Below are 22,141 nucleotides of genomic sequence, written 5' to 3' on the forward strand. Positions count from 1 at the left end.
AAGCCTTGGTATTTGGTCTAAAGAGTTACTATGACACCTAAAGTACTTACTATTTAAAAGCAGAATGTAGTTTTAAGTTTGTATTATAAGCACTAGCTTTACTTTTAAGGTGGGTTAATTTAATTTCTCTGTTTTAGTTTTCCCTCCTTCCTTCTCCTCAGCCAGACTATTCGAGAAAACCACTTCCCTTCTCCTTCCTGCATGCAAAGTGTCCACGCTATTTAAATTTCAAGCGTAAGTGTTGAAAGTGATGTATTGAGTTTCATAAATACCAAATTGAAAAGCTGAGGAGTGCCTATACTCAAATCCTCTATAATGGCTCTGAAATAATGAATATAACCCCTAGAAAAATGAAGATAAAGAGATTGCCAGAAGGACTCATGTTTTTCTCCCATTCATTTATGATGTGATAATGTTTTCTATTTCTAATGAAATTCTGTGAGCTCTACTGACAGAACTTTCTTAATAAACACAAATTTGTCAATGTTCAAAAAGAAAGAATCTGGGCAAGCTGCAAAAAAATCCAAATTTCACAGAATGTTCATTTCTCCAATTTTTTTTTGCAGCCCTCTCCATAGCAACATTAGATATGTCAACTAAGTCAAGAGAAACAACAACAACAACAACAACAACAACAACAAAAGTAAATTCTTTGAACTACATCAGAATAAAAGATTTTGCACAGTGAAGGAGACAAACAATAAAACAAAAAAAGCAGCCTACTGAATGGGAGAAAGTATTTGCAATGAAATATCCAATAGAGGGTTAATATCCAAAATACTTAAGGAACTTCTACATCTGTCAGCTTTATAGTCTTCTTTCCTTCATCTATTTATGGGTTCTGTATGACATTAAGCCCTAAAATATATTTGGTAAGACATCATGAACAATGTGGGTCTCCTATACCCCTAATCATTAGACTGTAGATTGGGACAGTATTACAAAACAAAACAAAACAAAACTATTTATCATTTGATAATCTGTAGCCGGAAGTTTGATCTGCCATTCCTATAACCCAGACTTTTCACATAATCTCCAGAAAATTGTGTAGAAATGGCCTAATCTGATGCAGCTTAGCTTTGGCCTGTGTCTTCACCATTTAACTCAAGTTTAATGTTGACTTAGTAAAAGTAACAACACAAATAGAGGGAACAATTTAAGCATATGAGATATATACAGAACTAATTTTACCTCACCACTGTTTATCCTCAGGCAAGTTACTTCCCTTTCTGACGTTCTACTTACTCATTTGTATTGGAAATTTCCACAATTTTATTAGAAGGGTCAGATGAGATGCTTGCTATATTGTGACAGTACCTAAGAAATTGATAACCCAGAATATAATAGGAATCCAGTATATTTTCAGTGAATGGAAAAATTTCCATGCCCTTTATTCAGTATTAGGTTTATGGCCCTGAAATTTATGCATACACTACTTCAGTTGTCACTCCCCCCTTACCTGTGCATTTATTTCTTAGAAAAACTGAAGAATTTTATTCTCATCCACAATTAAAAGTCTTCATATAAAAGAGATTTACAGTTTGGGAAAAGAATTATGTATTTATTGCATCGTATTAACAATATATTTACTAAAATGTTTAGGATAAAATATCTAATTTTTGATTGAAAACATCTGTAAAATTTGAGCTAGGTCTCTTAAGAAAGTATCTTGAATTTCAAAGAGAAAACTGGCAAATTCTATTTTCCCTACCTCTCCCACATTTCTTACACACCGTCATCCCCATTACATCCCTGTGACCACAACTATTATACAACAAGACTTCCATTGTTCATAAAATTCCATTAAACAAATTGTCTGGTTATTCTGGCCTTTGGGAAAAGCTAGGAAACATAGTTAAATTCATAACTGAAGAGTTATTTTATGTTTAGCTAACCATTGATGAACCACTCTCTCTGCTCATAAGGCGGGAACGGATCACAGAGCTTCCATGGCGAGATAGCTGGTCACGGAATTCTGAGGCCATGAAATAATAGAGAATTGGATCCAAAAGACAGCAGAGACTGGCAAGGCACAGACAAAAAGGGTGGAAATAAAGTGTGCTTTGGACAATGGGACAACTACTAATGATGGTTTCCTTCACCATAGTGTAAAAAATAAAGTTAATATGGTAAGGAGTGAAGCAGATGAAAAAGACTGCAGCACACATAAAAACCATCCGCAGTGCTTTCTGCCGCTCACTGATTCCTTGGAAAGCCACTGGTGGCTGTCTCAGGGATATAATAGTTTTCCAAGTACACCATGCGATGATAACCACTGGGACAACAAATCCTGCCAGCTCAGCAACTGTAATCATTCCAACCAAAGCCACTGCATTCATTTTCTTATAACCAAGATCAGCAAAACAGGACTCAGTTTTGTTGCCTAAGTAGGTGCTTCTCAGAAGGGGAAATGGCAAGCAGGCAGTTCCCACGATGATCCAGATGGCAGCACTGATGCCCACATCATACCTACGTTTCCAGTTTCTGGCCCTAAAGGGCTTGAGGAGAAAGAAACATCTCTGAAGGCTGATGCACGTCAGGAAACAAATGCTTGCATACATGTTGAGATATTTCAGGTAGAAGCACAGTAGGCAAAGGGCCTTCTGGAAGGGCCAGTGGTGGCTGATGTAATAGTAAATCCGGAGGGGTAAGGACAGTACATGAGCAAGATCAGCCACGGAGAGGTTGATCATGAAAATGATGGCTTTATTTTTTTTGCTGATGAAGCGGCACAGAACCCACAAAGCTGCACTGTTGGCCAGAAGACCAGGGATGAATATGAGGATGTAGGTGCCTGCATAGAGGGAGTTCTGAAATGTCACATTAGTAGCACTGCAGTCATTGCTGGTACTGTTGCTATCCATCTTGAATATTTCAGTATACTCATCAAGGTAAGCAGTGGAGTTATAATTCCTGCTTGATCAAAGAAAAAAAGAGTATAATGACTAAACAGTTCTATAGCCAAATCCAGATTCCTTTTTATACTTGAAGCGGCAGATTATTAGATTTAAAAAAGACCTGTGTTCAGATGAATTGGCAGATGCTTAAAGAATATCTACTGATCAAAGGTCACCTAATGAATCAGGAAACCATGGGGCTGTCTTCAAACTGCCCTCCCAAATTGTCTAAGTTGTGTCATATAGGCAAGGATGTCCTAAAATACTTAGTTTCTTTTTCTTACCACAACAAAAAGGGTATGGCACTTCAGTCTGTTCCTTTTGCACCCAAATTTTTCCTGCCCCAAACCCTGTTCATGAACACTTGCAATGATAGAAATCCAACCTTACCTTTTACATCCCCTTTCTTCTCTTTTGGGTTCTGACTTCCTACCTTGGTACTACAGCACTTGAAAAATGACCCTGCATCTTTAGCCTACATTGCTAGTATGCTAGTTGAGTTTCAGGACTTGGGACCCCTATCTTCTTAACATTTTATCACAATAGCATAAGTGGTTCTCGTGCACATTGTCATTCTCTCTTGGCTTAGGTCTTTTTCCAATTTACATGAAAAGGATCATTAATACACAAATTCAGAATTTGAACTAGGAATTCCCTTTAGTGATCTGAAAAGGAAGAGACTAATTTTCTTGCTAAGAATTCTGTACTGGTATGACATCATGGACATAGTAGATTATCCAATGGACACAGTAAACATTGATTAGGGAAAGAGTAAAATAGGCCACAAAATCATTTTTGGAAACAATTTAAAGCTTAATACATTTTTTTCATTAAAATAGTCATCATAAGAAGAAAAAAATGTGAATGTCCTTAATCTTATTTTATGTTTTAGTGCGTTTTTTATTATGTAATAAATATGGGACATGGGGAATATAAAGTAATCTTTAGGGCTTCTCAAGTCCTGGTCATAGATTTACGCAGGTTGCCTGCAAGTAAAAGAGAGCAACAACTTTATTATTTTAGTTTAACACTCTTGTAGACTTTTAGACTGGAAAGAACATTTAAAAGATCATTTAATCCAGCCTTCATATAATACATAGAAGTAAGGCCAAAAGGGAGGCTTATTAAGGCCACAAAGCTACAAAACAGAAGATCTGGGACTTCAAATGGGAGTAGAAGATACCTAATCCTTATAAACACCCTTCTCTTCATTTGTTTTCCTCCCCAAAACAAATTTTTACAAACTTAGCTTCTGTTTATATTGCAAGCATGTTTACTGAATTTAGGGCTAGAACTGGTATACAGTAGTGAAGTTGTTTCTTAGGTTAAATAACATTTTTGTTGTCTTCATTGTTTCTCTTCTGTTTTATTTTGTTTTAAGTACATTTACAAAACAAAGGAGTGTTTTGCTTTTAGATTCTCCTCATAAGTAACAGAATGACTTCCTGTATCACGTTTTAAGTCCTATTCCAGGAAATAGAAATGTGGATTAAAAGCAGAACCCCAAATGATTAGTTCACATATAAAAATGTCAACATTGTGAACTACCATTATTCTAAAGGGTACTTTCACTTTGTCTCCCCTAATATTTCATCCTTGCTACTTGACTTGTGATATATCCTAAAAAGTCATGCAGTCATCTTGCTTATGTATGTATAACTTTGAATAGAAGGTGAAGGGTTGTTCACAAGTGAAAATAATAAATAATTATCATGGTGTGACTATCAGCAATGTACCCCAGAATCTGCAATGAAAGTTTTCACTTTCTAACTTGCATTATCTAATTTCATTTTATAGCCATCATCAGAAGCAGGTACTACTATTATTACTTTTATATTGCAGATGAGGTAACTGAGGTTCAGAGAGAGGCAGTTAATTTTCTGGGGTAACAAACCTAGAAAATAGTAAAAATGAGATATATTATTATCCCTTATTTTCTCCAAAGTCTATGAAATTTCCGCTACACCACTTTCTTCTCTCCGCTTAGGAGGGACTACTTAATAGAATGAGGCTCATGTCATCTGGGGGCACATTATAAAAGAACATTTCTAATCCCATAGTAGGAGCTTATAATCTTATAACACTAGAATTACTCTAGTTAGGTTATTATAATATAACCAAATACCTGTCCCCACGAATATCACCCATCGCTCCTCAACACCCACTTCATTATTGACATTTTTGACATTTTTCTACTATTATCTATTATCCATGCAAAAACTGTGAGAAACCAAGGAAAGATTCATCAAGTGCACTACAATTCCAAGACCTGAGAACAACTCACACCCACCCAAATAACACTTCCACTTTTGTACTGTACAGACATGAGTATTTGTTCCTGATTCACTGGTGTAGAAAGTTTCACTTACTAAAGAGAGATGTTCCATCCACACCCATGTGTTAAATAACAGAAACCAATTAAGCCAGAACAGCAAGCTAGAAATCAAGTTCAGACCTTTTGAGTGGGTGGGCAGTGGGGAGGTTATGTCTCTGCAATTCACAGTTTATTGCAATCTTAGAGATTTGCATGGTCCACTTTCCAAAATCTCTTCTCCAGACTGAAAGGAAGATAGGTAGGTTTTGCCAAATCTGGTGCCAAATTTTGTGACAATTAAATGTAAAATTCCCATTGTAGGGTGAAGCTCGGGGAATTTGGTTTGGGTAGGGAAGAAATATAAACCTCATGGAGCCCTGGGTGTTATACACAAACAATCATGGGACACTACATCAAAAACTAATGATGTACTTACTGTATGGTGATTAACATAACATAATAAAAAAAGAAATATAAGCTCTCTCAGGAAATATTTAGCTTGCTGTGGAAAATCTGTGACATTTCTGAAATTTAAGAAAGGAGAACAACCTAAGAAGCCACTAATAGAAAAATACTGAATAGAAGGGCTAAGGTTGGAGTACCTTCCTTCTCTTTCTTTGCTTCTGCCACTGTTTCTCTCTCTGTTGTTGACTATTTCTAGTTGGCTGTGCCACTTTGTTGCCAATTTTTCTACCCTTCAACCTAGATACATCTTTGGTTCCTGTCTCAAAAAATGTGTAAGATTGGTGACTCACTCCTGAGTCTGATCTCCCTTCTCAGTAAGTGTCATGACTCTCCTCCCAGACACTCAAGCTGAAAAGTGGGGATTTAACTAACCCCTATCACTACATTTCTTCCATATCCAGTCAGAAACCAGGTGGTTCTTCCTTTGAAATATCTCTCCAATCCAAATATATTTCTACTGCTGTCATCCTAACATAGGCCACCGTCACCTTTCTTCTTGACTACTGAAACAGATTGATTTACCATACTCCCCACACTCCAGTCATAACCTCTGCAGTCCATTCCCCATACTGTGTCTAGCACTAACATTAATTTTCACTACCATTTATTGAGGGCTACCATTTATTTACAGGCTAAGCACGCTTCATGTATTATCTCATTAATCCTCATAGCGGTGCTATGACTATCTCCATATCACTGGTGAGGAAACTGAGACAAAAAAAATTAAATAAGTTGCAGCAAAGTCACAAAACTTGCTTTGTGTAGAGGTAGTATGTTGGAATTGGAGTCTATGCTTGTTTCCATACTTTCTTACTTTTGTTGTGGCACTTATTAACTCTTTCTAACACTTTCTATACTGTAGCCCAAATAAACTTTCTTTGAAAAGTTTATTATTCTCCTCCCTAAAATCCTTTGCTGGCCCTCTATTATATGAAGGCCAAACTTTTCACCATGTCTCCTGTGTCCTTCAACATCACTTCATTCCATTCCATTTTCTTCCTCATTCTCTATGTTTCAACTACACTGAGATGTTTTCAGTTTCTAGACAAAGCTAATATTTTTTCCTGGTGAAGGTCTCTGCACATTTTTTCTCTGTCTGGAGTTATCTCCCCCCAGGTCTTCACATGTCTGGTTCCTTTTAATCTCAGTTTGCAGGTCAGAAAGACCTTCACTACCAGTGTTATCTAGGTAAACCTGCACATCATTATATATTCTCATGCTCTGTCCCTTCCTTCATAGCATCAACATTTATAATTTAAATGTGTGTTTACTTGTCTGTTGGATTTTTCACCCATTGTGCCATTAGATTCATTCGTGTCAAAACAAGATATGTTATGTTAATCACCATATAGCTAGGACAGCCGGCTACTTAAGAATCACTCATGGAGAATTTGCGTGATGGATTGGCAGTAGTTTAAAGTCCCTGTTTGGAAGCATTAAACAAAAATGCAAACTTGGATGTGTTACCTAATACATTGCTTCTGCTTTCTATTTCCCTATGATGTTGTCTCCTTATTTGCGTTATTATCATCAGTATTCCTTACACCTACCCTTTTCAACTTAGAGAATTCATACCTGTAGAGCTTGAGAAAAATGCAAAATAATTAATTTAGAAATAACAAGCGGTCAGATATATCCTATGGGTAGAAACTAGCACCATTCAAAGTCTCAGAGTATCATTAAGACTATTATCTGGACTTCATGAAGAAGTTAGTCCTTATTGTCTACTTCTAAGAGCACTCAACCCTTTATTTTTCTTGGCTGCCATTCTGCAGAGGGAAAAACTGCTTCATCTCATCAGCAAATAACTTCTTACTTGCCCATGCATAGGAACTGAAAGGAGAGTGAAAATGTTCCATCTCTAATCACCAAAGCTCTCCATACATTAAAAGTAAGCATAAAGGAAAAGATAACTCTATTTAGGTTTTTATTTCCCCTGGCTTTTTGAGGACTCTGGCTGCCTTAATCAACATATATTTAATACATGCAATCTTATAAACTCTGTGCTAGGGTAGGCCCTGTAGCAAATACAGAACTATCTGCCATAATCTCTGTCCCTGAGAAGCTTCTGGTCTGGTGGGGGAAATACTTTTAAAATCTCCAACATCATAATCAGTGCATGACAAGAACCATGGTAAATGGCATAAGTGATAAGAAATCCTCATATTATCATAGCATCAACCCTCTAAGGTAAGTGAGACAATACCAGTAACTACCCCACCATAGTGTTTAATTGACAAAGAGATGCATTCATGAACAATTAAATACCTTGTTCAAGGTCACCTAGGAATAACATGATTGAAATAAGACCAGGAGTCGGAATTGTGGGCCTCTTAATGCTCTTTTTGCAATGTCAGTCTGCTTCTATTAAATTCTGAAATATAGAGCACAGAAGAAATGGCACTTGTTCCAAGTCATCTGCATTTTCTTATTGGTCCCTGTAGGGACAGGGTTGGAAAGAAAAAATAGAAATGGTGCCTGAGGAAGAGATAAAGTTAACTTACTTTGCCTGAAGTATAAATTTAAATCCTAAAAAACCTTTTTTTTTAAAGATTTTATTTATTTGACAGACAGAGATCTCAAGTAGGCAGACAGGCAGGCGGAGGGAGAGAGGAGGAAGCAGGCTCCCTGCTGAGCAGAGACCCCCCCACCATGTGGGGCTTGATCCCAGGACCCTGGGATCATAACCTGAGCCGAAGGCAGAGGCTTTAAGTTACTGAGCTACCCAGGTGCCCCCCTAATAACCCTTTAAAGTTTTGGTCAAGTTTCATCTTTTCAAGGAAACCTGCACTGAGTATCACCAATGCCATTCATCTGGGATTCAGTGGATTATGATTTCATACAGCAAATTAAAAGTATGCTACATGCATCTAGTATGTTGATTGCTAAGAATGTTGGAGTGAGGTGGGAAATTTCATAGAAGGATAATGCATGATTGTTGTCCTCAAAATGTTTATAGTTTTTTAAGAGAGATAGACATAAGAAAAATTACCCATAACAGATTTTTCAAACCTGCTATGAAAGAGATAATGAAGTTTCTATGGGAGTAGAAATTAATACTGCACAAAAGAGGAGGATTGGAAGTTCAACTTAAAGGTAAATCCATTTTCAACAAGCAGTTTGGGTGGGCAGGATACAAGAGAAGAAATAGTAGAAGAATGTCAGCAATGAATAGACAGCATTCAAATATCCTGAGATTAACAAATGATCTATAGAAAGCAACAGCAGGTGTTCTAGTATAGCTGGAAAACAGAGTGAGATGCTGGGGAAGATGGAATGAGAAGTAAGAATGGGAGAAGGTAGCAAAATGAAAAAGAAACTTAAAAAGTAGATGCAGCCCAGTCATAGAGGGTTTTATGGGGAATCATTGAAGGATTCCAGGAAGATATGTCATATTACCATGCTGATGTTTTAAAACAATCACCCTGGCAGAAGTGTAGAAGATGAATTGGGTAGTGTAGAAAATGGGACACAAGAGACAGGAAGTCTATATCAGCTGGAAGTTTGTAGAGTGACTGACAGTTTCGTTTGTCTAAGACTGGGGGTTTCCTGAGATATAGAATTTTTAGTGCTAAAACTATGAAAATCCAAGGAAATAGCACAGTTGGTTACCCTACTGGTGCAACAGTTGAGGTAACAACAAAAACAACAAACTTGGCAAGGCAGGAATAATAGAATTTCAAGTAAAAATCATGTTTGCAAATAGCCAGTTTGGAACACCATTTGACTGAGGAGTCAAAGATACATTCAGTTATAGAATGTGTGAAAATTTATAAAAGATATCAGTTTTGCACCTTTTCAAAGCTCCTTCAGATTACCCTTAATACAGGATTTTTCAAATTTGCACTCTTTGCCAAACCTCATCAATTCTTTTTTTTTTTTCTTTTCGGTATAACAGTATTCATTGTTTTTGCACCACATCCAGTGCTCCATGCAATCCATGCCCTCTCTAATACCCCCCACCTGATTTCCCCCAACCTCCCACCCCCCGCCCCTTCAAAACCCTCAGATTATTTTTCAGAGTCCATAGTCTCTCATGGTTCACCTCCCCTTCCAATTTCCCTCAACTCCCTTCTCCTCTCCATCTCCCCTTGTCCTCCATGTTATTTGTTATGCTCCACAAATAAGTGAAACCATTTGATAATTGACTCTCTCTGCTTGACTTATTTCACTCAGCATAATCTTTCAGTCCCGTCCATGTTGCTACAAAAGTTGGGTATTCATCCTTTCTGATGGAGGCCTAATACTCCATAGTGTATATGGACCAGATCTTCCTTATCCATTCGTCTGTTGAAGGGCATCTTGGTTCTTTCCACAGTTTGGCAACCATGACCATTGCTGCTATAAACATAGGGGCCTAGATGGCCCTTCTTTTCACTACATCTGTATCTTTGGGGTAAATACCCAGTAGTGCAATTGCAGGGTCAAAGTAGAGCTTCCTTAAACCTCATCAATTCTTGACTCTCTAACATTATAATTAAGTTTCACCATACTAGCTTGCATCATACACTCCTAGAGACTTTGAGTATGTAAATCCCTCCAATTCTGATGGTCCAACCCAGCACCCACCCTTATCCTACTTCCTCCCTTACTCAGCCTATAGTAAATGGTTAAACCAACTACTCTCACACATGAAACCTCAACTTCCTTGTTCATCATTCTTCTGCTGTACCAGACTAGCAATGCCTTAATCCCAGATCAAGTCCACAATTCATTTTCTTTCTTACAATCCAAACTGCTGAATGATCCTATTAAAAATACTAGGCCTTATTTGGAATGACAACACTAGAAATTTATGATCTCCAGCCTATGATTTTGTTTCTCCATTATGTTTTTCCATTTTCATGGTGGCCATTCAGCACCTTTATAACTCACTGAAACTTTTTCTCTCCTACTCTGTCATCCCCCACCTTTCTTGGCAGAGTGTTTTTTAAGTTTTTATTTAAATTCTAGTTATTTAACATAAAATATAATATTAGTTTCAGGTGTAAAATATAGTAATTCAGCACTTCCATATAACACACAGTGCTCATCACACAAAGTGCACTCCTTAATCCCCATTGTCTACTTTATTCATCTCCCCACCCACCTCCATTCTAGTAACGATCACTTTGTCTTCTATAGTTAAGAGTCTGTTTCTTGATTTGTCTCTCTGTTGTTGCCTTTGTTCATTTGTTTTCTTTCTTAAATTCAACATATGAGTGAAATCATACTGTATTTCTTTCTCTAATTTATTTTGCTTAGTATTATACTCTCTAGCTCCATCCATGTCATTGTAAATGGCAAGATTTCATTCTTTTTTATAGCTGACTAATATCCCATAGTGTGTATTGTGTGTGTGTGTGTGTGTGTGTGTGTGTGTATCACATCTTTATCCATCCATGAGTTGATGTATGTTTGCACTGTTTCTATAATTTGGCAATGGTAGATAATGCTGCTGTAAATATCTGGATGCATGTATCCTTTTGAATTAGTATTTTTGTATTCTTTGGGTAAATTCCCAGTAATGCAATCGCTGGGTCATATGGTAGTTCAATTTATAACTTTTTGAGAAACCTCCATACTGTTATCCAGAGTGGCTGCCCCAGTTTGCATTCCCAACAACTAACTCTTCAGCAGAAAGTCTTAACTTCTCAAATCACAGAAAAAATTTAGGTTATTGGGTGAGAAGCAACTTAATTTTATCTACTGTCTACCCCCAACACAAATAATCTTAAGTATAGCTACATCTTTCTTACTTCTCAACACAACTACCTTTCCTGTTGCTCAAGATGAATTCCCATATCTTTTATTAATTGTTCCCTTTTCTCTAGGGATCCTCTTTTATTAATTGTTCCCTTTTCTCTAGATCATCATGCTCTTCTCCTTTCTCAGTTGGATCTTTTTCATTAAGTCTCACCAAACTCCAAAATAATTCTTCTCTTGTGCATTCATCTTATTCTATGTCTTTGTACTTTCTTCTGTTGTTTCTTCTTATTTTTTTATTAATTTTCAATTTTATTTCCAATATCGTTAACATACAGTTTTATATTAGCTTCTGGTGTATAATATAGTGAATCAACAATTCTATACATTACTCAAAATACTTGTTTACACTGAATGTTTCCTTTTCTTCACTCTCTATTCTTTATGCACTTCAAGGTGGTTTATATACCCTTACAACCTCACTGAAACTGTTAGCAAAAGTGACAAGTGGCCATCATGTTGCTAAATCATGCAGGGCTTCTTAGCTGCCCTGGACACAGTCTGACCACTTCCATCTTTTTGCAAAGTTCTCTTCCTTTGGCTTTCAAACAAGAATTTCTTAATTCACCTCTTAGCTATTTGTCCATTTATACTGAGTTTCTCTCATGGTTTCTTTTATTTTTTTTCACATCCTTTAAATATTTGTTTTCCCTGGGTCTGCATCTTCTCTTCTTATTCATCATCTTCATGCTGAGTAACATCACCTACCTTAATGGCTTATTCCCTGACATTTTACTTATCTGCCACTATCTATCAGACTTCATAGAATAATCTTAGACTCCTACTCTCTCATTTAATTAACCATGTTTTCTCTCCCTCCCTCACCGTCACACTCTCTCTTCCCTCTCTGAGTTATTGAAACACTCACTAACTGATCCATTTCCCTTGAAGACTGCCCTGTTAAAATCTATTATCTACTCTGCTGTCAAAATAATGTATTAAAAATGCAAGTTGGGGCTACCATGTCACGATAGAAATTCCTTTAACAATATACTCACTGCATTATATCAAATGTTTCTGTTTATATCCATGTTTCTGACTAAAATGTGAGCACTTTGAAGGCAAAAAACACATCTCACTCATTTTTAAATCACTAGAATCTAACAGAATGACTGGCACATAGTCATTCAGTAAATATCTTTAACTGAAAAAATACTCTGCTTTATGACAACTCATATTGTTTAACTATATATGGATCTCTCTACATTGGATTGTGAGGTCAGAGGTCATACTCTAAATTTCTTTATTTCTTTCTCTCTAACTCTAGAACAAGGCTAAACATACAACACTCTTAAAAGAATTAATTTTAACTGGCACATGTAGGAATTAATTGCAAGGACTTAATTTCATTGTTGTACACTCAACTCAGCTAACCAAAACCATACTGACAATAATGTCCAGGAAAAATTATAACCTGTGAAAATACCACATCCTCAGCATATATTTTAGCCCTTTGCTCTGCAGATGTGAGCCACCTAGGTAGAGATAAGAGCAGAATGTTATGTGCCTCTAACACCACCCTTATAGAAGTAAATGCCTCTTGGTCATTCCAGTCCAGGTTACCTATTGCTTACACCAAGGGCCAGGGCCATGGTAGGAGATGCCTCTTCTTTTACAAGAGGGACCTGATGACAGAAGCCAACCCCAAAAGGGAAGATTCTTCCTAGACCCTGTCTCAGAAGCCAATATTTTACTCTTTCTCAGGGTTCTCTCTCAACTTTCATCTTTTCCTTGCCCTGGGAAACCCTATTATGACATCTCCTCCTTTGTACACATATAGTACTTTTATATGGACTTATAGCCTCCATATAAAATGTAGTCTCTCTGACAGAGGACTTAGACTTTTATATTCCTCACTTTGCTTAGCAGAAGGTTAGGCATGTGATGTGGTAAGTGTTCAGTTTGTTTACATTAATTTGCAAAGTCAAGAATATGGAGAATAAGCACATATTGATTGGGCTTTAGGCAGCTTTACTTCTAATATCTTTACCATGAGCTACTCTCACAATCAACAGTCATAGTTTCCTCTGCTACTGAATATATGGTCAAGGCAAGGATAATAAGGCTGGAGTCTAATAAATCTGGATGCCTAAGAATTCCAAAGCATGACACCCTAGATTTTTATTTAAAATCCAACAGGAACCCCAAAATCTTAAGTAGGAATATGGTCATTAATCTTTAACTTTATGGAAATAACTAAATTTTTTCACAGAAAATAAAAGTATGCCATGTATTTAAATCTAACTCAGTGGAGCTGAGTCCAAAAACTTGGGAGGTACCAATATCATCTAACCGAAGGTAGCTTTGCTTCCTAATGCCTAAATGCTGTGATTTTACAAAGGTACAACCAATGTGAAATTATATTATCATGTCATTGCAATTTGTACCAGACTTCTAAGTTTCAGTGAAGTGTTAAGTCCAAGAAGTTTCCACATGCATCCTGTTAGTCCAAGTGTTATTCATATATTACTTTTAATCCTTGTAAGAGCTCTGAGGAAATTAATATTATACTATTTTTACAGATCAGAAAATGGAAGCTCATCAGGATTAACTTTCTTTCTCAAAGTCAGCTATTATGATTTCCATTGTAATAAGGTGTTTATGAGCAGAGAATGCTAAAACTCTTCTGATACAAACAACTTTTTGCACAAATAAGAATTTATTTTAAAGTGGCATTTCTATGGATAAGAGTGTTCATCAAAGATGAAGCTATTCTCAGTTCTAGTTCTAGCCATTTTATATCTTTGCATATATGGCAAATGACTGCCCACCAAGTGTCAGGGTAGTATTGCATCAAAACCAAGGATTTTGGGGGAGTTTTGCCTATGAACCCAAACCATAACAGATCTGTGAACAGAGTACTGGGACAATTTCTTTATAACAGTAGCAAGCTCAATATTTGCTGTAGGTTGGGGAAGACTTAAAAGCAGTAGGATATATTGAAAAGAGTACTGGATTTGGAGCTAAGACATTTAGATTCTAGTTAACTATTAGATTGTTCTTTGTGTTGTTCTGCTAAACCTCTTCCCTTGTGTGGTTTTCATTTGCCTCATTATTAAAATAAGACAGTTTGAACTAGATGATTTTTAACTCCTTTCCAGCCCTAACTTGCTATGATTTTATGGGCATGGCCCCTTTCAAACACTGCCTCTAAATAATACTACCAGCACTGACCCTGTCATCATTAATGCAGCAACCACCATTTCAACCCATCTACTGATTTATACTTTACAAACAATTACTACACATATAATTACTGTTAATCTTTAGTAAAGGTATGTATTATGAATAATCAGGCTATAGAATATCATCCCTGTCTCACAGATCAGAAAACTGAGGCTAAAAGTGTGACCTTATTTACCCAAAGACATAAGGTTAGCAAGTGGCAGAGTGAGGGGAGTGAAACCTAAGCTACTGGCATCAAGGTGATTGCTCTTTTCCTATACAACTCAACAAATCTTCACTCTCTCAGTCCTCCCCTTCTTTTCACCCCTCAGCATTAAGTCATTAATAACATGAAGTGAACATGTTTACCAAATTTGCTTCTCTTATTTTCTTTGATAATAGGGCAGTATGTGGGGTTGTCATCTTTGGAGGAGAGGGGAAAATCAATATGGAAAGTTTTCTGAGGGGTGCCCTCCCACTCTCCACAGGACAGCTTTTACAAGCCATTTGGAAACCTAACTTGATTTGTTTTACTTGAACTTTTTTTTTCTTTAAGCCATGAAATTCTCACATGTATTACCTAAGCCAATCTCACCATGAACATGGTGTCCTTCATTCAATCACTCACAATCACAGCCAAAAAAGAACAACTGGAATTTGGAACTCTGTTATTTCCTGAATTGATTAGAATAAACTCTAAATCACTTACTTGATATTAGAAATGCTAAGATTTGGATATACTCTGTAAGTCTAGACATTTTTTCTATAAATTAGAGGAAGTGAAAATTATTTTTCTCCCAAAAATGAGTTAAAGAAATTATACTGTTCACAAACAAAATCTTAAATGCTTGAATTTAATTTCCCTGCATGCATCTTTATTAGATTTTTAATCATTTAGGAAAGAGGCCTAATTAGATACCATTTTTGCAGTTGGGGCATTATTTTGGAGGTGGAAAGAATCAGGTTCTTTAGGCAGTACTGGGGTCATATCTTAACTCATTTATCAGCTGACTAGCCTGAAGCAACTTTTTCATATCTCTGGGCTTCAGTTTCCTCATTTATAAAAGTAAGATCATAGTCTTTGCAACATAGATTGCTGTAAAGATTAAATGGAAAATGTACAAAAAATGACCTATTTTCATGTCTGGTATACAGTGACATTAAATAAATGTTAGCTCATTTCCCCTTTACTTGTACAGAAAGTAATCTCCATAGGTTTTTGGTTGGATCCTGTACTTCTCTGGGTTTAGAAAATCCCCCAAAATGTATAGTTGTGAGAGATGGCTAAAATAATTCTTAAAGTGGAAGCCTGGAAAGGATGTGTTATTTGAAAAAAGAATATTCTTTATTATAGTAAATATATTTGGGAATCAAAATCATTGTTCCTATAATAGAAACTATTGAAAGTACAGATCTATAAAATCTTTGTAGTTGTTTCACACATAGTTCTCAGAAAATGTCAATGTAATGGGTAAGTTTTTCAGGGAATTCCGGGTCTGGTTCCTAGGGAAGCAAGTCCACAATAACCTTGTAGTGACATTTTTAGGTCTCTCAAAGGGAACTCTGGTTTTAAAAGATTGAGAAATAGTGATTGGGTGACAATGTCATTGTGGAAATCAGATTTCAGAGCTATTTCCCTTGTGTGTTGTTTGTGTTTTTCATTTTAAAAAAAGGAAATTACTTACCAAAAAAAAAACTTGTCTGTGATCTAAAAGTTAAGTCATCATGATAACATTATTCTGAAAGAAATATAATGGCCTCGACAAAGTTTACTGGGTTCCACTTATGATCTAGATTATATTTCCAGAAAGTCCCCTCTGGTTATATTTTCATGTTATAGCCCTATTACTTACTGCTTAATGATACATAACTCTTCTCAGGTCCTAGGAGCCCACAGTCGAGTCACTGCATTGTTACAAAGAAAAGTAAAGACTATTCTAACCGTCCCACTTATTACAGTTAAGAATATGGAGATCTACAAAAATAAAACAACTTACCAAAGGCTATACAGTGAGCCGCTAGCAAAACTTGAACTAGGACAGAAAAATTTTTGATTCTGTGTTTATTGATCCATGTACTTCATTACTCTGCCTGTGATACATACAAACCAATACTAGGTGAAAAACTTCTTTGTAAAAGGAATCTGGATGTAAGCAGACTTCTTGACCAAAAGTTTTATAATAAATCACAGACTCTCTACCAGTCATTGCCCTGACTATTGGAACTCTTAGAATGGTTTCACAACAGACAGCTCTGCTCTCTTTGCTTGAACTGTGCCTGAAAGGTAGAAACTGCCCTATTAGGATATCAGTTGACTTACCTTAAACACAACTGGCCATGAAAAGCCACCCCAAATCTCCCAGAAGTAGGCTTACTCATTTTTTAGCCTTATGCTCCACCACTGCCAGGGTTTGAGCAATCTGTACAACATGAACTCAATGACTTCCCTGGTTAAGTTTCAATAGGAACTGATTTTAACTAAAAAGGACCTATGTTCAACCTTTGTATGCAAAGACAATTACCTGAATGCATTACTTGATTCTTGGTACAATTCAGTCATTTCCCACCTCCGTATATCAACATACCACCTACTTCAGCAGTGAATAATTTTACTGTGTCACAACCAATAAGTGATAAACTCCTTAATTAATAGAAATCGCCATGACATCCTGCATCCATTTAAGCAATCAAAATAAAAATTTCCCCACTGGTAGGATCTTTGGGAGTGTGACTACTCCCCACCAAAATTATAACAAAGCTTATTGTTTTATTCAGAATCATCTTGGTACCAATAGGCACAGCACAGCCCACCTTTAAGGATTCCCCAACAGAAGTTTCCTTTTGACTCGGTCATCTTGACTCATAACCAGAGAGGTTGCTAGTACTCAGAGTAATAAGAAAAATAATCACTTGAAAGATAGGTGCCTCTCTAGGGCTTTGCTAACCAGTAGGGCTAAACTTGGGTCAACAAAGCAACTTATAAAAGATCAAGAAACACCTCTGAACACACTCTTAAATCATTTGTCTTTACTTTCACATTGGTCTGAAATCAAGTGTCTTTACTTCATTGACTCTCAATTTCCCCATCTGTATTGTGCTGGATTTGAATCTCTAAGAGCTCTTTCAACTCCAAAATCTGTGTTCGGATTCCTTTTACCCTAAAAGAACTTACTATTTCTGTATATGTAAAAACTAAACTTACCAAACCAAGAAGCTTATACACAAACTTTTCCTTCATTATGAAACTAGATAAATTATAGAGAGAAAAAATTCAAATACTCTTTTTCTGGCTGAATATGCCAAGTTGTCCCAATAAATCTCACAAAACTGTATTTGTTTATTATTAACATTTTTTGCTATCTTCCCGGGTTGATGGAGAAACAAAGAGCCCTCATCAAAAAGTGAGCTGCATGGCATACTCTATGCTCCTTGAGTAATGGCAGTGACTAATGGCATTAACTGACTTTGTTGTACTCTAGTTAGAGTCAAGGGCAATCAGCATTGATCCTGCTATAAGAAGTCTGAAAAGAGAAACCAGGGACCATTTTAAATTTGGTCAATGGTTTCACATCTTCCTCGATCCTGGATCTTCATGCCCCCACCAGTCTTCCCACATTGAACAATCAATTCCCAGATACTGGGCTATAACTTACCCTGGAGCCTTGTCAGGATTAGCACTCTTGTTTCTTTGCAGGGAGCTGAGGGTGAAAGAGCTTAACTCCGGGTGGCACAGATCCTGCTGATAACTGACAAATTTGTTGTTGAAAGAGGAAGTTGAGTTCATTTGGTGTCTCACCACAGAAACCTTATTTGCACAAACCAAAGGTAAGTCCCTTGAGCAGATGACAGTACTGAAGTTTTATTTCATTTGTACAGAGAAATTCAAAGGAAATGGAGCCCAAGTTTGTGCAAAATCATATAATAACTGCATACTAGCCTTCTTCACTGTTCTTCACCTTATCTCCTTCCACCAAAATATCCCTGTCTATCTGGCACACTAGAATCTCTATGGAAAGATAGAATTTTGAGGCAAAATATGAAGAGAGTTTACTTTAGAACAAGAAAGTTGCAACTTCTTCAAGCCTGAGGTCACAGTGTGAGGAAACCTCAAAAATCTAAGACAGAATTAACAGCAGTAAAACCACCTTTGCTACATTCTTCCCTCACCATGAAGGCTCTTCCCTCAACCTCTAATCCCATAATTTAATGTGTATGTTAGTTATTTTTGTTGATGGTTTATCCCCTGTGTATACTACAAACTGATTGAGGGCAAAGATCATTTTTGACTCTTATCTGTATTCCCAATTAGTCTAGCACAAAGACTTTTTGTGTTTATTGAATGAATAAGTGAAGTAATGAATGAAAAAAACTAAATGCATGAATAAATAAATAAATAAATATTGCTGATTACAGAATCTTTCTCAGTGTACTAAGATTGTGGTCTTCATGTATAATGTTTATGGGGCTTTGTAAGTATGCAAATAAAGAAAAAAATATACACCTGTGGATTATAATGTTCCAAGTCTGAAAGTAGTTATGAAAAAAACAAGACTTGCAAAGCATACAAACCTCTGTTTACATGTAAGAGAACCACATTCAGAACCCAGGGCCAAGAGTTGCAAAGAGCCTTCTGGGTAATAACCATAGCAAAGAGAAAACAAGAAAGTACAGTGGGTTAAGTCGAAAAGTAGTACTTTAATTTATAGATTAAAATAAATTTTAAAAAGTGGATGACAACATTTTTGTAGACTAGACATTTTGTCAAACTAGATCTGCAGCAAACTCTCCTTATAAAACCAGAACCATTCAAGAACTAGATGAAACCATGACTAACACTCAGAGATTTCTAATATAAATTTTAAGGTTATTAAAAGTTAGAAAAGATACACTTTCAGCACTAGAAACTAATAATTGAACTGCTTTATGAAAATACCATGACTTGTGAGGACTGTCAAAAGGAAAGGATACCTATCCTGGCTGAGGTATATCAAATGAAATATGCTTAACCTTGCAATTCCCTTCTTAATTCTGACTTCATATATTTACCCAGCTTGAACCTGTTGTTAATTTAGTTTTCTGACTTCTCCAACTAAAAGAATACACTGACAGTCCAACACACATTTCAGTCCACTTGGCAGTTCTGTTTCTCAGTATAAATTATTAAGTTGGCTTCCTCATAAAAAAAAATCCATTCTTTGTGAATTTGAGCCTACAGTGTGAGCCAGTTTTCCTGAGGTCTGATTATTTTCTGGACAAAGAAAGTTCCAGACTTGTTGAGCTTTAAAGCCAAACCCTGAGACAGTAAGAGAAAAAGATCCCTTTTCTGATAATTAGCTATTGTCACCTCCCGCCTTCATTTCACAGTAAAAAACTTAACATTGCTGAGAAAACCAGCCAGCTTACCTCATTTCTCTTTTGCATGCAAGTATCTCTCTTTTCATTGGTCCTAAAAAGGGAACAGAAAGTTGCTCAGAAGTCAGTGACCCAGTTTAGGCAAAGACAAATACAACTGAGATAAAGCTTTGAGTATTAATTAAAAGGAGTAAATCTGAGGATAAACCAAAAAAGCTGATAATTGAAATATCTCCAATTAACTTTTAGAAGAAAGTTTTTGGTTATTTAATAACAATATCAACTCAAAGTAATAAATATTCAGTCATAAGAGACTAAAAAATAGTATATATTTCATATTTTGCCACGGTTCTGAGCTCCCCTCTTCTTTATATATATCCCCTCAAAGTTTATGTTTAAGTGATACATAATATCTTCCCTAGGCTGGGGTAAATTTATGAGTTAGTGCTTTAAAGGCTTAGGGTATTATTTAATAATATGAGTAGATCAGGAGTGATAGCTATCCTTAAGGACATTATTCATGAAAATATACTATGTTTTTTAGGAGGACACAAGACTACTACCTGATTTTAATATTATGAAGAACTAAATATTTCCCAACCAATTGGTTTGATTTAATTTGATTCTTATGGATACTAATAATTGGTCATATATGTCTTTTTTTTTAATATAGTCTGCTGAAAACACTGGAACTAATTTACAGTCTACTGGGAGCAAATTTGGAGATCTTTTTATGATAATTTTTATTATCATCTTTCATGGCTTTATCTTAATTCCCTTGTTCATTTTCTCTTTATTATTTTACACCTACCATTTATTTATATTATCTTGCTATAGTATGCATCATTTTAAATCATTTTCAATCCTTCCTGGAACAATAGTGAAACAAATAATTTTTTAAAAAGAGTGGATGTTATTTCAATTCCTTTTGTGTTACAACTAGTGAATATTAATTGATTTAGATAAGCAGTATTCAACAGTTTCCCATATCTGGAGAGGAGATAATGGGGGAGATAGCAGAGTAGGTGGATCCTAAGCTCACCTTATCCCATGGATACAACTAGATATCACTCACATTTGTGTATATAACCCAGAAAATGATGCAAAAATTGGCAGGAAAAAAAATTCTACAAAAGGTAGAGAAGGGGCCACATCAAAAAAGTTAAGAAGAGTGAAGATGTGGTTTGGGAGTGAAATCAATCATGGCAGTCCATGCTCAGTAGGAACCAGGTGACACAGAGAAGGGTGAGAAACACATTATCCCACTGGGGAGTGTGCATGGGGAAGACAAATACCCAAAATATTTAGTCTTGAAAACAATAGGGTGAGAGGGGCCAAATTTCATGAATTCTGAAGCAGGAATTAAAATCTAGAACATTAAAAGTTATCAGGATTAACTCTGGATGAACCTGGAGGGCATTAGGAAGCTGAGTCCCAAAACTCTAAAGAGAGAGCACAAAAAACAGCCAGAGGAGATAGAGCCTTAAAGCAGAGTTTGAAAAACTCCAGAGGCAGACAGACAGGAGAGTTATTTACTCATCTCAGTATGGCCCAGAAAGGCAGGGATCATGAAAAACCCTTTCAGGAACAAAGTAGCTGGGAAATGACATTTCCCTCCTCTGCACTTCAGCATAAACCCACAGTCACCTGAGAGAACAAGCTCAAAGTCAACAAACTCTACCTAATTTGCTTACAGCAAGTTCCATGCCCCCATGCTTCAGCAGATCTGTCCTTGCCAGTCACTTTTGCCTCAGTCCCAGTGCTGCAGGTTCCTTCCCTCAAAAAACTGCATAAACCCCACCAACAATTTGTCTCCCAACCCATGAGTTTTGTAAAAATTCATTTCTGGTGACAGTGGCAGCAGCAGGTCTTATTCTGCAAACAGACTGGGGCATACCTTCTTAAAATGTGCTTCACCCAGACGGGGACAAAACACTGCCCACAACAAACAAAATAAAGACTCTTCAGACAACTAAATTGAGGGAAAAAGTGACCAGGGTTCAGCAGGAAGGCACAGGCAACATACATAGGAGATAATCTTTGAAGCACTACATCCCAGGGAACAGACGACACTGCACTACAGAGAACTGCAGGACACCTTATTCAAAAAGCCATTACCTTCAAGAACAGGAGATGGGGTTGACTTTCTTAACACACAGAAACAGACATAGAGATTTAGACAATATGAGGATACAGAGAAATA

At 36.4% G+C, this 22,141-nt stretch overlaps 1 protein-coding gene across 4 annotated transcripts; it reads right to left on the minus strand.

The window, feature by feature from the left end:
• Positions 1-540: 540 nt before the first annotated feature.
• LOC101693299 (P2Y receptor family member 10) lies at positions 541-18,385 on the minus strand. Of its 4 annotated transcripts, none has more exons than XM_045066211.1 (3): positions 18,240-18,319; positions 7,945-8,050; positions 541-2,913 (listed from the first exon to the last, which is right to left on the minus strand). In XM_045066211.1, the coding sequence occupies exon 3, from the start codon at positions 2,862-2,864 to the stop codon at positions 1,887-1,889; it is 978 nt and encodes a 325-aa protein (XP_044922146.1). In that variant the 5' UTR covers positions 2,865-2,913; positions 7,945-8,050; positions 18,240-18,319; the 3' UTR covers positions 541-1,886. The 4 variants fall into 4 exon arrangements, with proteins under 4 accessions (XP_044922146.1, XP_044922145.1, XP_004777150.3 ...); XM_045066210.1 differs by lacking the exon at positions 7,945-8,050 and adding an exon at positions 3,288-3,883 and having other exon boundaries at positions 18,240-18,306; XM_004777093.3 differs by lacking the exon at positions 7,945-8,050 and having other exon boundaries at positions 18,240-18,385.
• Positions 18,386-22,141: the final 3,756 nt, after the last annotated feature.

Source organism: Mustela putorius, unplaced genomic scaffold, assembly GCF_011764305.1.
Source record: "Mustela putorius furo isolate JIRA1106 unplaced genomic scaffold, ASM1176430v1.1 tig00003862_pilon_pilon_pilon, whole genome shotgun sequence".
Taxonomy (NCBI): Eukaryota; Metazoa; Chordata; class Mammalia; order Carnivora; family Mustelidae; genus Mustela; species Mustela putorius.

Bases quoted from the DNA above. Each gene is read 5' to 3' on its own strand.
- LOC101693299 (XM_004777091.3), bottom strand. From the start codon at position 18,370: ATGAACTCAACTTCCTCTTTCAACAACAAATTTGTCAGTTATCAGCAG. The intron at 2,917-18,239 runs GTAAGTTATAGC...TCTTTGATCAAG, and splicing joins AATCCTGACAAGGCTCCAGG to CAGGAATTATAACTCCACTG.